At 44.8% G+C, this 16,191-nt stretch overlaps 1 protein-coding gene across 1 annotated transcript in view; it reads left to right on the top strand.

Annotated features, from left to right (window-relative positions):
• The window catches only part of FRAS1 (Fraser extracellular matrix complex subunit 1), a 523,736-nt gene that overhangs the window by 498,389 nt on the left and 9,156 nt on the right, over positions 1-16,191 (top strand). The window contains exons 69-71 of the mRNA XM_055139083.1: positions 190-349; positions 4,772-4,888; positions 12,679-12,845. Of these exons, the coding sequence (XP_054995058.1) occupies positions 190-349; positions 4,772-4,888; positions 12,679-12,845 (444 nt within the window). The remainder of the gene's footprint in view (positions 1-189; positions 350-4,771; positions 4,889-12,678; positions 12,846-16,191) is intronic.

The raw sequence follows: 16,191 nt of genomic DNA on the forward strand, positions 1-16,191 counted from the left end.
TCAGCTGGAAGTTAGACTGGGGTGAGATATTATGTTGTCCCAATTGGTGTGGACACATTCTACGGGGTGGCAGGGTAAGTCCAGCCTTAGTCATTTGATATTCGAGTCTCAATTCTGTTCTAAGACTCTTGTAGGGGATTCTCCACAAGTATAATAAAATCACAGAGTCGCATGTTTCCCCCGGAACAGGACAGTTTGTGATGGAGCACCATACCCTCCCCGATGTGAAGTCCTTCATACTGACTCCAGACCACCTCGGAGGCATTGAGTTTGACCTGCAGCTCCTCTGGAGTGCTCAGACTTTTGACTCCCCGTATCAACTCTGGAGAGCCACAAGCTCTTACAACAGGTGAATACACGTGGAGGTTTCTTTTTTCTTTTTGGGTCACACCCACAGATGCTCAGGGGTGACTCTTGGCTCTACATTCAGGAGTTACCCGTGGCGGTGCTCAGGGGACCATTTGGGATGCTGGGAATCGAACACAGGTCGGCGGCGTGCAAGGAAAATGCCCTACCCACTGTGCTATCGCTCCAGCCCCTACACATGGAGTTTTAGAGTGGATCAGAAATGGATTCTGTTTCTGTCAGCTTAGAATACAGAGCTTCTCCTCCCCCCGCAAAGGCTGCATTTTATTCCCAAAAGGGGGGTTGAGGGCTGGAGAGACAGTACAGCAGGTACAGCACTTCACTTGCGCATTGATTCCTGGCGTTATGTATGGGCTTCCCGCACCATGAGAAGTAACCCCCTGTGCGCAGGGTCAGGAGTGATCCCTGAGCACAGACACAGAAGTAAGTCCTGAGCACTGCTGGGTATGGCCCCAAAAACAAATAAATAAAAGTAAATAAAAAGGGGGATTGATAGAAACAATTTTACCAAATAGAAAAAGGAACAAAATAACTCAGATTAGCTCCAGAGTGATAAGTCAGGAAGTGTTCACCCTTATTCTAAGGCTAAGATTAGGCCAGATATCTCATGATTGTCATTCCCATCCACTGGCTGGAAAGGAATCAAATGCAGCACCCACCTGCAAAGGAACCTGGGAAATGTGAACAACTATTTAGTAAAACTTAAAAATGTCGTTTCAGTAATTGCACAAGGGCCAAACCGAGATATCTGGTTACTTCGTCCAGCTGCCACTTCTTATGGTTCACTAGCCTACATATAACTAACAAAATTTATTCCTCTCCCAGTCTAATATAAGATTATGTAAAATAGGGATTAGAGAAATCCAATAAAATACTTATTTGTAAAGGAGAAAGAATAGAAAGGAGAAAGAATAGAAAGGACAAAGTGAAAACTATTACCATAAAAAAAATAACAAAACAATCAGGATTTTCATAACCATTACTTCTATTTTATAAGTCACTAACACTAAATTAAGATATACTTTTAGCATGAAAATCTTGTTCCAGCTTTACAGATTTTGTTAAGATTTATGTTCAGAAGGTTTTCAGTGATAAATTTTTGGTCTTATTTCGGGTGTGTTTGGGTTATAATTATTTCTTTGAAATAGATTTTATAATAAGATGGTCTTGAAGGATTGCTTCTTGGAACCTCATGAGCTTTCGCGGGTACTTTTGACCCTATCTATGAGCAGTGAAGCTGGCCTCCTGGGGTTCTTTGGGACTCCCCACTGCTTGCCTGATGGAGTCCAGACTCTATTGAAGGCCCCTCTCCTCTCTGGCCTCCCCTCAGACCCGGCTATTAAATGCCTCCCATCCCAGAACCCACTGCCACATCCTCACATGGTGTCTTTACAATTCTTTTTGCCTTTTCTGCTCTTTCCCTCTTGAGGAACTGGAACTCAAAGCGCCAGCTCCAGTGATGATCCCTGACCAGACTCCCCCTGGCTCTCTCCAGAGTGGGAGGAGTTCACTCTTCCTCATTCCCACTCTGTTCAGCTTCCACTGTGACACAGTTCCAGGCTTACCATTGTGTCCCATTTTCCACCTGGTTGTAAGCTCCCCCAGGATTCACGGTAAAATATTCATCGTGAATCATAAAGTGGTGGTTTGATGAAGTAGGTCCTCTAGGACCTTATGTTTGGGCTGTAGCACTGTAGCATTGTCATCCCATTGTTCATCGATTTGCTCAAGTGGGCACCAGTAACATCTCCATTGTGAGACTTGTTGTTACTGTTTTGGCTTATTGAATATGCCACGGGTAACTTGCCAGGCTCTGCCGTACGGGCGGGATACTCTCAGTAGCTTGCCGTACTCTCCGAAAGGGACGGAGGAATTGAACACAGGTGTGCAAGTCAAACACCCTACCCACTGTGCTATTGCTCCAGTCCAGGGAATAAAATAACTTCAGTAGATGGGTGAAGAACACCCAGAACTTGATGATTTGAGCGGAACTCAGAAACCATTCAGGGAAGAGCCCTGTCAGTACTTCCAATCTTACTCCCCTTCCCTGACAGTGTGTGTGATATGGACAGTGTCTGGTTTTTAGAAAGGAAGGAGAAGAATTACACATTAAAGACCCGTGCTTTCAGCTGCGTTGGCATATTCACAGGTTTAGTGAGAAAATCCACCTTAAATGCGTTGAGGAGGAGAACAGAAAAGCAGGCTGGGGAGACTGCAATTTGTCCTACCTTCGATGGTCCAACCGGTACTGATGAGTCAGGATAGGCCCTGGGGATTTGGAACATATTGGTGAACAAAACAAAGACCCCCTTCACATCACCCCTGTGGAAGAGAACACAACCCACCAGACATCATAAATGTGTACGGCACATCAGGAGGTGGCGTGCTCGGTGGAAAGATAAAGGGATAAAGTAGGGCAAGTGAGACTGGGATTACAGGACATTGTCATTTTAATTAGGCTGCTCAGAGTTATGACGGAGGCACCTTTGAACAGAGACTTCAGGAGAGGAGGAGCTTGCTGCAGATGATTCTGCAAAATTCCTGGTGGCTGGGAGCATAAGGAACCCCTGAGACTAACGTACAGTGAGCAGGGAGAAAGGAAGGGGGCTTAGGCCAAAGAAATGGAGAGGGCAGTAGAGCCTCCTGGTCAGCCAGTGTCGGGGTAGGGATTTTTACTCCAGTGAAACGTGGGCCTCTGCAGGTGGCCTGGAAAGCAATCTTGAGCAGAAAAGTCAGAGAACTGTGGATTTTTGAATGCCAAGGGTCAGGCGTGAACAATTCAGCCTGATGAAATCTAGTGACCTCCTACGTGTTAGTTCTCATGACATTTGAGGACGTTGTAAGGGTCTCCAGCAGAGCCTGGCAAGCTACCCGTAGCATATTCTCTATGCCCAAAACAGTAACAATAAGTCTCACAATGGTGGGCTGGAGCGATAGCACAGCGATTGGGCATTCGCCTTCACGTGGCCGACCCGGGTTCGATTTCTCCGCCCCTCTCAAAGAGCCTGGCAAGCTACCGAGAGCATTGAGCCTGAGTGGCAGAGCCTGGCAAGCTACCCGTGCGTATTGGATATGCCAAAAACAGTAACAATAAGTCTCTCAATGAGAAACGTTACTGGTGCCCGCTCGAACAAATCGATGAGCAACGGGATGACAGTGAACAGTGAACTGGTGCCCACTCAAGCATATCGATGAGCAACGGGATGACAGTGACAGTGACAGTAAAGGTCTCGTTTCCTGCAGTTTAAACTTTGAGGGAAGATAGGTCCCAGGAAAGAAAGCTCCGGATGAAAGAGTTGCAGGTTTTCCCAAAGGGTCTTCGGGCCCGAGCTCTTAGCTGTAGGCCTGCTTGCCTTGTGTCCCAACTTCAACCCGGGAGGAGACCAAGCGACGTTCAGGTCCAATTTGTTCCCTGTTTCTATCCAGGCCTGTTCTGCTCAGCGGACCCCAGGAGGAACCACCCACCTTGTTTGTTTCTTTATTTTTGCCGAATCTTTGTTCACACTTTCCTAACTGGTAGACATAAATAGTATAAAAGGAACAGTCGCGCCCCGAGCCCAGAGGATACGGGCACTGTTGGCTCAGTCGTGATAATTAAGATTCACAATCCTGCCTCTCCATTCAATGGATGGCAGCCTCCCAAAGCTCATAAGTATCTTCCGGAAGCTTCTGGAAACCTGGCTGCTTTCCAGGCCACCTACAGGGCTGTGGCTGCTCCTTGGTGACAGTGTGGGAAATAAAATAGGTGAGGGGGCAGCTTGCACGCCCCGTGTCAGCTCACCCCTGGGGAGTGATATCACTCTTCAGCCGGGCACAGGCGGAGGCTGCAGGCCTTGAGAGGGGGCCTCGAGCTACATGATGGGACGAGGGTCAGGGTCATCTCTCTGCAGGGGCACACGGAACCCCCAGGCATTTGCTGCCTCTTCTGTCAGAGCATCACAGTCACAGCTTAGGAAATACAAGCTCTGACAGCTGAGAAGGCACTGAACGGTGTCCGTAGACAAGAACCAGAGATTGTCAAACAGTGCTCATAGAGGACTAATGGAAATGGCTGGTTATTTTATTTTATTTTATTTTATTTTTTCATGGAATACTAAAGGAATGGCAAGTTACGTTTTGTCTTCACCAAAGCCCTTTAGGGTTTTTATAGACTGTACTTTTCTCAGCTTTTTTTTTTTTTTCACAAAAATAACTCGAAAGTAGCTCTATTTAACACCTCTGGCAAATACTCTGAAAGTTAGAATAATCAGGGGTGCACCCTGAAAATTGTGTTTTTGGCCTTGTAAAGTTCTCGAATGCAGGGCACAGACCCTCTGAAAAGCGGCTAACGAAGTCAGTGTGTTTCGGGGGAAGTAAAGAACCGCGAACATCCCCTCTGACCACAGTCTGCTCTGCATGCTTGCAGGAAGGATTACTCCGGGGAGTACACCATATACCTCATCCCCTGCACCGTGCAGCCCACCCAGCCCTGGATAGACCCCGGAGAGAAGCCTCTGGCCTGTACCGCACACGCCCCAGAAAGGTAGGGAGATACAGATCCCCATTGTTCAGGAATTTGTGACTCACTAAAATATGCCTGTGACTCCAGTATCATCTCTCCTGGTGCTCTCAGAGTCATTCACACATGTCCAAGGTAAGTATGGGGTGTGCGCATGCCCAGTGGAGGTCTGACAGCTTGGCCCTCTGCCCACTGAGTTCTGTCAACTCACATTCTGTCACAAGTACCTTTTTCAGGATTTATATGGTATGCTGTTTAAAAGACGTTTGCACTATCTACTGAATAGTTTGATGTGCAGGGGGCTGGAGCAATAGCACAGAGGGTAGGGCATTTGCCTTGCACGTAGCCGACCAGGGTTCGATCCCCTGCATCCCATATGGTCCCCCAAGCACCGCCAGGAGTAATTCCTGACTGAGTGCAGAGCCAGAAGTAACCCCTGAGCATCACTGGGTGTGACCCAAAAAGCAAAAAAATTTAAAAAAAAATGACGCTCAGCTATCTTGCCTGGAGAAGTCTGCTTTCTCCCTTGAGCGCATTATTTTCTCTCTCTCCTTCTCTTCCCTGTGTCAGAGTCCCTAAACTAAACGATTTCACTTCTCTCAAAAGTCAATACATACAGAATAAAATAAATAACTCCCAAGCAGAGTGCTGAAGTGCTATTCTTTATTTCCCAGCACGAGAAGGCTATAGCGTGTCTATAATACATGGGAGAGAAGCTTCATTCGGGTGTCATTTGTGGTGTCCTGGTCATGAGCAATAACACAACCATACATTCCTTAACGTGTGTTTAAATAGTCCGTGAAGGAGGCTTATATCTTGATCATTTGGAGAGAATGTTGACCAAAGTCTGCAGGAAGTCTAGTCTAATTCCATTAGGTACATTGGGTCAGAGTTTACTAATTCCATGTTCATTGCAACTGCGCAGAGCGTGACTGCCACGGCTAAGGAGGATCCTAGGTAGACCCTCGGTAGATCCTAGGTAGATCCTAGGTAGTCTAACACAGAGTCTGCGCCCAGCTCGGGCTCCGTGTTAGACTGCTATTCTTTCATGTCACCAGAATTGAGTCGTCTTCTCAAGTGCTTTGCTCTGACATAAGTGTACTAATCCAAGTAGAGGAGGCAGTTCATAGCCTAACGCCACCTTCCTAGGAACTGAGTGAAGAGTAGAAAACATTCCCGGGCAAAGATGCTGCAGACAGGACCTGCCATTGTCATGGGCATGGGTTCAAATGTGATTTTCACCTTGAGAGGCTGAGAATCAGCCATTGAACTCGATGATAGGGAGATGGTTAATGATCTTTGTTTGCTGGAACTTTGGGCTATAGGAGCCAGCACACCAAGACTCTTCCTGGCTCTGTGCTTAGGAGTGCACCCTGGCAGTTGCCATGGGGACCAGACGTCGTGTCGTGCCAGGGATGCAAGCTGGGGTCAGCAGCAGGCAGTCAGGGCCTTTCCTCCTGGACTGTCTCTCCAGTTCGTGGTTGATGATCTTAACAAAGGGCTTTTTCACACACTGAGGGAAGCTAAAGTCTGGCCTCAGTGGGCTCAGGGAGAGCTAAGAAGGCGGACACAGCAGGAATACATGGTGCTTAAGGGGTTTTATTATAAAGGAGTCAGAGGAAAGAGGCAATAACTGGACACTGACAGGGACAAAATGAGGTTTTATTTCTTTGTATTTGTTTATTTTATTTTATTTTGGGGGCCCACTCCCAGGAGTTCTCAGGGCTTACTCCTGGCTCTCTGCCAGTGCTTAGGGACCACATGGGGTATTGTAGATGAGACCAAAGTGTTCACTGCATGCTAGGCAAACACCCAACCTGCTGTACTAGCTCTCTAGCTCAATTTGTTTGTATTTTAGGGGAAAAAAACATTTCAGGATTTTTATGCACAGGTGAGAACAATCTTATTGGTAGATTAGTGAAAAGTTGATGGTGCAGGAGAGAGCAAACATTTGCAGAGCCAAGGCATTAAGTAGAGCAAGAGGAGAGAAACACCCAAACTTGAAACAGTACATCTATCAGAAGAGGAAGGCAGGCAGTCTCAGTGCTAATGAAGGGAGGATAAGTAGATTGGGAAGTAGCGCTGAGAAAGTCAATACCTGATTAAATATATTTTGTCCGTGAAATGAGCCAGACGTTAGTTGCAAGTAAGGCACTTTGAGTTTTGAGAGCAAAGGAGAATATGAAGCCATCTTCTCAGAGAAAAGGAAAATTGGACCAGAGGATTCGAGAGCAGCAGATCAGAATTCTCAGGGCCTGGGAGATGTGTTTTCAGTTTTTTAGGGTTTTTGATTGTTTGTTTTGGGCTGGATCAATAGCACAGCGATAGGGTGTTCGCCTTTCATGCGTCCAACCCGAGTTCGATTCCTCCCCCCCTCTCTGAGAACCCGGCAAGCTACCAAGAGTATCTCACCCACACGGCAGAGCCTGGCAAACTACCCATGACATATTGAATATGCTCAAAACAGTAACAATAAGTCTCACAATGAGAGATGTTACTGGTGCCTGCTCCAACAAGTTGATAAGCAATGGAATGACAGTGATTGTTTTAGGACTACACATGGTGGTGCTTAGGGGTTACTCCTGACTCTGCACCCAGGAATTTCTCCCAGCAGTGCTCAGGGACCATATGGGATGCAGGGGATCAAATCCACATTAGCCTTGTACAAGGCGAAAGCCCTCCCTGCTGTACTATTGCTTCAACCCTCAGAAAACTGTTTTTGAATTATCACATTATTAAAGCAAGATAGACTGCAGATGTTTGAAGTGTACACATTGACACATCTGACATATGTCAATAAAATGTTGACTCACATAACACCATCACAATAAAAATAATGAACATACCCACTTTCTCCATGCCACTGTGTGATTGCTCAGCCCATGCCCGCTGCAACCCACCTCTGTTCCCAGGTATCCAGAGAGCTTTCTCTCACTACAGGTTCCTCTGCATTTTCTAGAAATACATGTAATCCCATCATTCAATATGCACTCTTCCTCTCTGAACGTTTTTAGCACCACACAATTATCTTGCTTTATCCACGTTATTGTTATGGATGACATGGATAACAAACTACCAAGAGTGGTTTGTTGGTAGATTGGTAGTTTTTTCCTGTTACCATTATGTTCCCTGATATGCATACACTACAATTTCTTTATAAGTTCATCAGTTGATTGACATTTGGTTCATTTCCAAGTATGAGCCATCATAATAAAGCCATCATAAATAAAGCTACTATAAACATATACACAACTTTATTTGTACCAAACCTTTCTATTTTCTTATGTAAGTACCTAGGATTAGAGGGACCAGATCAAATGGTAGATGGATTTTGTTTTGTTTTGTTTTGTTTTGTTTGGGGGGCCACACCCTGTGTGGGATCACTCTTGGCAGGGCTCAGGGGACTATAAGAGGTGCCGGGGATTGAATCTGGGTTGGCTGCTTCCAAGGCAAGTCCCATGCCTGCTGTACTACTACTCTAGGCCCTGGATATTAAACTATTTCAGAAACTGCCCAACTCTTGTCCATAGTGTTTATAAACAGTTAAGTGTGTATATACGTGTTGTGGATGTACAAGTATTCCAGTCACTTTTCATCCTAGAGTGAGTGGTCAGGGTCAGCCTGCTGTGATTGGAGAGGTATTGGGTGGGAATAAAAGAAAAGAGAGGTGAGTCGGAATCCTTGGAGGTGATAGTGAAAGAGTCAAGTGTTTGCAAATGAGATTTTTGGAGGTGATGTATAATAGACCTGTGAAGAGAAGGTGGCTGAGGGGAGGACTACAAAGAAATGTGAGGCAAGAGTTTAGATGGTGCATTTTGAGGATGCTAAATCCAGTGCGACTGGAGGCAGAGCAATGCTGGATGGCACCACAGCTAGTCAAATGGGTGAGGCAGGGGGCAGTCACAGGAAAGTGGCTGTTGGTTACCGTACCATGCAGCAAAAATTTGGTAAGATACTAAATTTTTTAAATTATGGAGTATTTTATATTCAGAAGGTCATACAAAGCAGATATATAAAGACTCAAAAAATAGAACAGTACTTAATATCAATTCTAACTGCAATGACTTGAGTATCCCTTGGGCTGCGCTAATGATGATAAAATGAATCGTAACTACCAGTGACACTAATGACTCTGTAGAGAGTGTGGATCACGTGGTGGGCTGGGCACTGGTTCTTAATATTTAATTTTCGCTACAACGATCCCGCACAAGATGGGTGCTGCTACCTCTACTTTATAACTAACGAGGCTGGGACTCAGAAGGAAATGACGTAGGACGTTAACTGTATCTTTGAAATAACCCCAGGTCCCTTTCACTGGCATTCCCTCCCACTTCCCACAGTGTGTCCACCAGCCAGCTGCTTCTATGTCTCATCCCTTATTTTGGTTTATGGCTCACTTCATATTTACTTCATGATTTTATATGTTTTAAGCTTATTACAATAATTTTATATTTTTTAAATTTTGTTGTTGTTGAATCACTGTGAGATAGACCCTTACAAAGCTGTTCATTATTAGGTTTCAATCATACAGGGTTCCAACACCCATCCCTCTCCCAGTGTCTATTTCCCAGCACCAGTGTCCCCAGGTTCCCTCCCATCACATCCCCACTCCCCCCATCCACCAGCCTGCCTCTATGGCAGGTACTTTATTCCTCCCTCTCCCTCCCTCCCTCCGTCTCTCTCTTTCTTTCTCTCTCTCCGTTTGGGCATTGTGGTTTGCAATACAGATACTGAAATGTTAGCAGGAATATCCCTTTACCTACTTTAAGCACTCAAGTCTTGTTCAATGTGATCATTTCTAGCTATTATTGTCATACTGTTCCTTTCTCCATCTTACCTACCCTCTGCCCCACACACACTTGTGGTTGATTCCCCCTGTTTTCCCTGGCTCTGGATATTAGTGTCTCTCTCTCTCTCTCTGTATATGTATACATACATATATATGTATACATACATATATAATGTGTGTGATGTATATATAGTATATAAATACCACAATTTTATGTACCACAAATATTTTATATACCAAAAAATATATATATTTATTTATATACCACAAATGAATGTAGTCATTCTATAACTGTCTTTCTCCTTTTGACTCACTTCACTCAGCATGATACTCTCCATGCCCATCCATTTATAGACAAATTTCATAACTTCATTTTTCCTAACAGCTGCATAGTGTTCCATAGTGTTCCATAGTGTAGATGTGCCATAGTTTCTTTATCCAGTCATCTGTTCTCCGGCACTTGGGTTGTTTCTAGATCCTGGCTATGGTGAATAGTGCTGTAATGAACGTTGGAGTGCAGATGGTGTTTTTGCTGTGTGTTTTTGGTCCCCCAGGGTATACCCCCAGGGTATATTCCCAGAAGTGACATTGCTGGGTCAACTAGAAGCTCAATTTCTATTTTTTTGAGAAATGTCCATATTGTTTTGTTTTGTTTTGAAAAAAAACCATTCCCACCAGTCGGCATTCTCACCAACATTGAAAGAGAGTTCCTTTCTCCCCACATCCATACCAGCACTAGTTGCTCTTATTCTTTTGGATGTGGGCCAGTCTCTGTGGTATGAGATGATATCTCATTGTTGTTTTGATTTGCATCTCCCTGATGATTATGATAAACAGCATTTTTTCATGTGCTTTTTGGCCATTCAGATTTATTCTTTGAGAAAGTTTCTATTCATTTCATTGCCCCATTTTCTGACGGGGTTGGATGTGTTTTTTTTTTTCTTATAGAATTCAACTAGTGCCTTGTATATCTTTGATATTAACCCCTTATCAGAATGGCATAACCTTTCCCATTCCGCAGGCTGTCTTGGCATCTTGGTCACTATTTCTTTGGAGGTGCAGAAGATTCTTAAAAGAAGATTCTTTAAAGGAGTCCCATTTGTTTATTTTTGCTTCCACCTGCTTGATCAGTGGCATTTCATCTTTGAAGATACCTTTAGCTACAATATCATGTAGCTATAGGTAGAATTTTGCCTACCTTTTCTTCCATGTACCTTATGGATTCTGGTTTGATGTTGAGGTCTTTAATTCATTTTGATCTGACTTTTGTGCATGGTATTAAATATAGGTCTGAACCCATTGTTTTGCTCTTAGCTGTCCAGTTTTACCAACACCACTTGCTAAAGAGGTTTTCCTTGCTCCACTTCATATTTTTTGCTCCCTGTCAAAGATTAAATGACCATATATTTGAGGGTATGTGTCAGGATATTCAACCCTATTCCATTGGTCTTCATTTCAATACCATACTGCTTTAATTACTATCGCTTTCTTGGTACAATAATTTTATACCACATAAATCATCTGTACAACTTAGGAAATTGCCATTTTTTCCCTTTTGTGAATCATTGGTTGATTCACATAAATTGCATATGATTTGTTTGCATGTAAGGTAGTCACTGTAAGAGACAATTTCTTTGACCATTGGATTTGGCTTAGAATTTAAGTTCTTTCTATTACAAAGAAGCTATGTATGTCTCTTAGTGCACTTGTGGAGAGTTTTTCCAGGTTGGGGACTGTACATATTTATTTTTGTTTTGTAGGAGGAGGACTTGTTGGGCCACATCTGGCAGTGTTCAGGGGCTACTCCTAGCTCTGTGCTCAGGGATCACCCCTAGAAGTTCCTTGGGAACCACATGTAGTAGTGGGGGTATAGAAACAGAATTGGCCGCATGCAAGGCAAGCCTTTAACCTCTGTATTTTGTGGGGTTTGTTTTTAAGGCCACACATAGAAGTACTGAGGGCTTACTTCTTTGCTGTGCACTCAGGGATCAATCCTGTGGTGCTCGAGGACCATATTTGCAGGAACCTGGGTCAGCTGCATGCAAGGCAAGCATCCTACTCACTGTACTATCTCTTGGTGCTTGTATGTTTGTTTTTTTTTTTTAAGAGAAGAGAAGAACAATCGTTTGAAAATTACAGAAATGTGAAAAGAAGAAACCAGCCATCTTCAGAGCCACCACTGTGGGTTGGAGGCTATGAAGGAAAGAATTATGGTCTTTCTACTGAATCTTCAGAGTCATTGTTACATGTAGATTCTCCATTATTTTGAGGATGATTTTTTTCCTTGGGCCTAACATTGCATTTGATCATCTGTATGGCTTCATAAGGATGCAGTAGAACTGAAACAAAAATAAGACTGACTCAAATTCAGACTTTAATCAAAAGAATTGTGTCTCATACTTTGTCTACCTCTATAATTATCATCATAGTCTTAAGTATATTATTCATTCCATTTAATTACTAAATATTTATTGTCTTACCTACCAGGTACGATGTGGATTGTGGTAATGCCATAGCAATAGAAGCTGTATCTTACTGTATCTAACTCTGTTTCCCTGAGTCAGATAAATGAATCCTTGGTACAGCTAATGGTTAGTTGAAGCAGAATACAAGTCTCAGGGGACTATATGGGATGCCAGTGATCGAACCTGGGTTGACCATGTGCAAGGCAAGCACCCGACCCGCTGAACTATCTCTCCAGCCTCAGAAGTACATTTTGATCACACTGGAAAAGTCAAAGTCTTATACTATGGAAAGAATGAGGGCAATCGGGGGTGACTCCAGGGGCCTAGAGAATCAAAGGATTGGGAGGAACGCGCGCGTAGTGAAGCCTTGCAAAGACAAATGAGCTTCTTCCTGTTGAGAATAACAAAGGAATACCCTTATGCATCACTTTTCTTAGTAAATTATCAGCAGCTACCACCAAGGACTGTTCAGCCTGATAGTAGTGGGAAAGAGAGGGCATCTTGAGCGACACACACAAGGGACCCCCGCTCTCACTCCGTGTTCTCATTCTCCCCTTTAGGTTCCTGATACCCATTGCTTTCCAGCAGACCAACCGGCCCGTGCCAGTTGTGTATTCACTCAACACGGAGTTTCAGCTCTGTAACAACGAGAAGGTTTTCCTGATGGACCCCAACACGTCCGATATGTCCCTGGCAGAAATGGATTACAAAGGCGCCTTCTCGAAAGGTAAGTGCTTCCTGCCCCTGCAGATTACTCTCGGGTGTCCCCAGCTTACCTCTGCTCACTCGTCACCTCTCAGGCCACTTTCCCTGGGAAGATGTGTAAAATAACACGCAACCCGGAGATTCTTCTTACAGCAATTTATTCAGAGACTTTCTCATGCAAACGGAAAAGAGGAGGAACGAAGGGGAAAAGAGGAGGAACGAAGGACGACCGAGGAGGAACCAGGGGGGAAGCGGGGGGAACCACTAGCTAGGCAGCTTCCCTCCTTATATACCTCTCGCTGCTTGTTTACGCCCAAGTGTCTGCAGCTGATAGGCTAGTTACACCTTGTGGGCGTGACAGGACATCCTGTTTTCTTATTAGGAGTTATTTTCGAAGCACAGTGAAATTAACAAGAACAGGTGTTGTTTACGAAGCACGGTCCTGTGGAGGCTCTCCACAAAGATGCCCCCAGGCTTGGTTTCAGGGTTCGTCGGGGCACAGACCCATGTTCTGTTCTGTGGAAGCCTGGAATCTTCAACCCGATTCTAAGCAACACCTAATTCTGAGTAAGGCGCGGTGCCCAGTGTGACCCCCGGCGCCCCCTAGCCTCATGCCAGACATACTCGGACCCTCCATTCTCTCTCTACTTGAAAGGGTCTCTCTGACCCCTGCCGCCCCAATCAGACCTCCCCTACATTTTCAAAGGCCTCACCCTTTCTTCTCAGGGGCGTATTCAAATGTTCACTTCCTCAGAGAGACTTTCCTTACTCACAGCACACAGTCTGGCAAAGGCCTTCCAGCTTACGTCATTTCTTCATTTGCCCAGGGCCTACACCTGCACTTGTGCTCAGGGGACCACGGGATCTGAGGGGTCCAGCTCAGAAGGTCCCTTGTGCTAGACATGTACTCTGCCTCTTGAACTATCACCCCAACACACCACCTACATTCTTTTAATTTTTTTTTTATTATTTTGTAACTGAATCACAGTGAGATTCAGAGTCACAAAGTTCTTTGTGATCCAGGTTTCAGTCATACAACTCTTCGAACACCATCCCTCCACCAGTGTGCATCACCCACCACCAATGCCCCAATTCCCCCCTGCCACCCCCCACCCTGTCTACTTCTATGGCAGGCGCTTTTCTTCTCCCTCTCTCTCTGTCTCTCTGTCTCTCTTCCTCTCTCTCCCTCTCTCTCTTTTCCTCTCTTCCCTCTCTCTGTCTCCCTTTCTCTCTCCCCCTCTCTTTCTCTCTCGCCCTCTCTCTTGTTCTCTCTCTCTCGCTCTCTCCTGGTCATTATGATTTGCAATGCAGATACTGAAAGCTTTATCATGTGTGTCCCTTTACCTACTTTCAGCACTCAGTTCTTGTCCCAAGTGACCATTTCCAGCATTATTATCATACCGTTCCCTTCTCTACCCTAACTGCTCTTCACCCCACACACTTGTGGAAAGCTTCCAACCATTGACCAGTCCTCCTGACCCTGTTTTCCCTGTCCTTGGATATTAGACTTATACTATTTTGTTATATCCCACAGATCAGTGCAGACATTCTATGTCTGCGCCTCTCCTTCTGACTCATTTTACTCAGATGATACTCTCATGTCCATCCATTTAGAAGCAAATTTCATGATTTCATTTTCCCTTGTGGCTGCATAGTATTCCATTGTGTAGACGTACCATCACCTCCTACATTCTTAATATTAAGATAAATGGAATCCTGCTCACATATGCGTCTTGAGTTCATCCCACTGCTTTGAAGCTTTATTTTTAGATATAGATATCTCCCTGGATAATCAAAATATGCCTCTAGGGGTCAGGAATGTAGCTCAAGGTTAGAGCACTTACCTTCTCTGTGATTCTAGTCTTTGTTCTCCGTGTTTCTGAAGCTCCAGTGTGTTGAGTTTATGTTTTGTTTAGGGGCCATAACCCAGCGGTACTCGAGGCTTATTCCTGGCTCTGTGCTCAGGGATCTCTCCTGGTAGGCTTGGGGGGACCGTATGTGGTGCCAGGGATTGAACCCAGACTGGCTGCATGCCAGGCAAGAGCCCTACCCACTGTGTTATCACTCCAGCCCCCTGTTTAATGCTATTTAAAGCTAATTTAAAATGTCCCTATGCTGAGGAGGTAGTAAAGCGAGTAAGACACTTGCCTTGCACACAGCTGACCAGGTTGGCTCCTAGCACTGCCTCTGGTCCTCTGAACCCCGCCCAGAGTCAGAGCACAAAGCCAAGAGTAAGCCCTGAGCACTGCCGAATGTTGGCACAAAATAAATCAAAACAAAATTAAAATAGGTGAATAGGTGAAGCTTTCCTGTGTTTCCTCTTACCTGAGATGAAACTCAGCTTCAGGCCTCAGCACCCGTGTTACCATCCTGAGTCTCGAAGCCCAGGCCTCTCCACATCCTCCACGCAGGCTACAAACGCTTCCTCAGTGCCACAGAGCGGGTGAGCTGAGGCAGTGTTTGGAGTCAGAGGGATTTGCACTCAAAGCTTCCTCCCCCTCATGCCACAGATAGAAAAACTTACCCACATTATTTAAAATAAGGCTAGTCATAGAACTTATCACTTGGGTTTGGGAAAAATTAAATCATAGTTTAATTAAGAACGTGTCCGATCACAAGCCCTAAGAATGCAGTAACTCCACGAGGACCAATAGCCTTCAGTCTGTGGAGCGTGGACTCGTGTGGGGAATTCTCTTTCTGAGTCTCGCTCTTGCACCTCAGCAGTGCCTAGCAAATAAATATCTAACCAGAGCTGCTTCAGCCCGACTCCTATGCTGCTCACATGTCGTATCTTTCCCTATAAAATCCTCTCAAATCTCTCCCCAGGCAGATTCCTGAGCTGAGCTAACGGCTCATCTAACTGTGTATCTCCTATCGTGGGGCCCAGCAGTAGACAAGGGGTTGCTGGTGGCCTGGGTTTTTAGAGCCAAGTACCTTGACTTCAGAGTCTGTTCTGTGACCTTCAGCCAATCACTTACTCCCATGGTGCCTCAGTGTCCTCTCCTGTTGTCAGACATGAATTCTCACACAGGAACAACCTAGTATAGTAGCTAGCAAATAATATGAGTTTGACAGATGTTAATTATTCTTAGCAATTGCATAGCTTTTATTTCTGTCCTTTCAGGGAACTCAAATGCCTTAGTGCTTTTAGTGTCACATACTAAAGTTCTTGGTCCACCTTAAACATATAATACTCATTGAATGAAAGAATCAATCAATGAACGAATCTATTTTAGTATTTTAGGGACATTTGGAATCATAACACTCCTTTTGGAGAAGTTATTGCCTAGAAGGCAGTGTGTTAAATCCTCCCTACCCCTGATATGCTTTCATTATCAGCTCTGACCTAATTAATGCCTCTCAATCTT

Source organism: Sorex araneus, chromosome 5, assembly GCF_027595985.1.
Source record: "Sorex araneus isolate mSorAra2 chromosome 5, mSorAra2.pri, whole genome shotgun sequence".
NCBI lineage: Eukaryota > Metazoa > Chordata > Mammalia > Eulipotyphla > Soricidae > Sorex > Sorex araneus.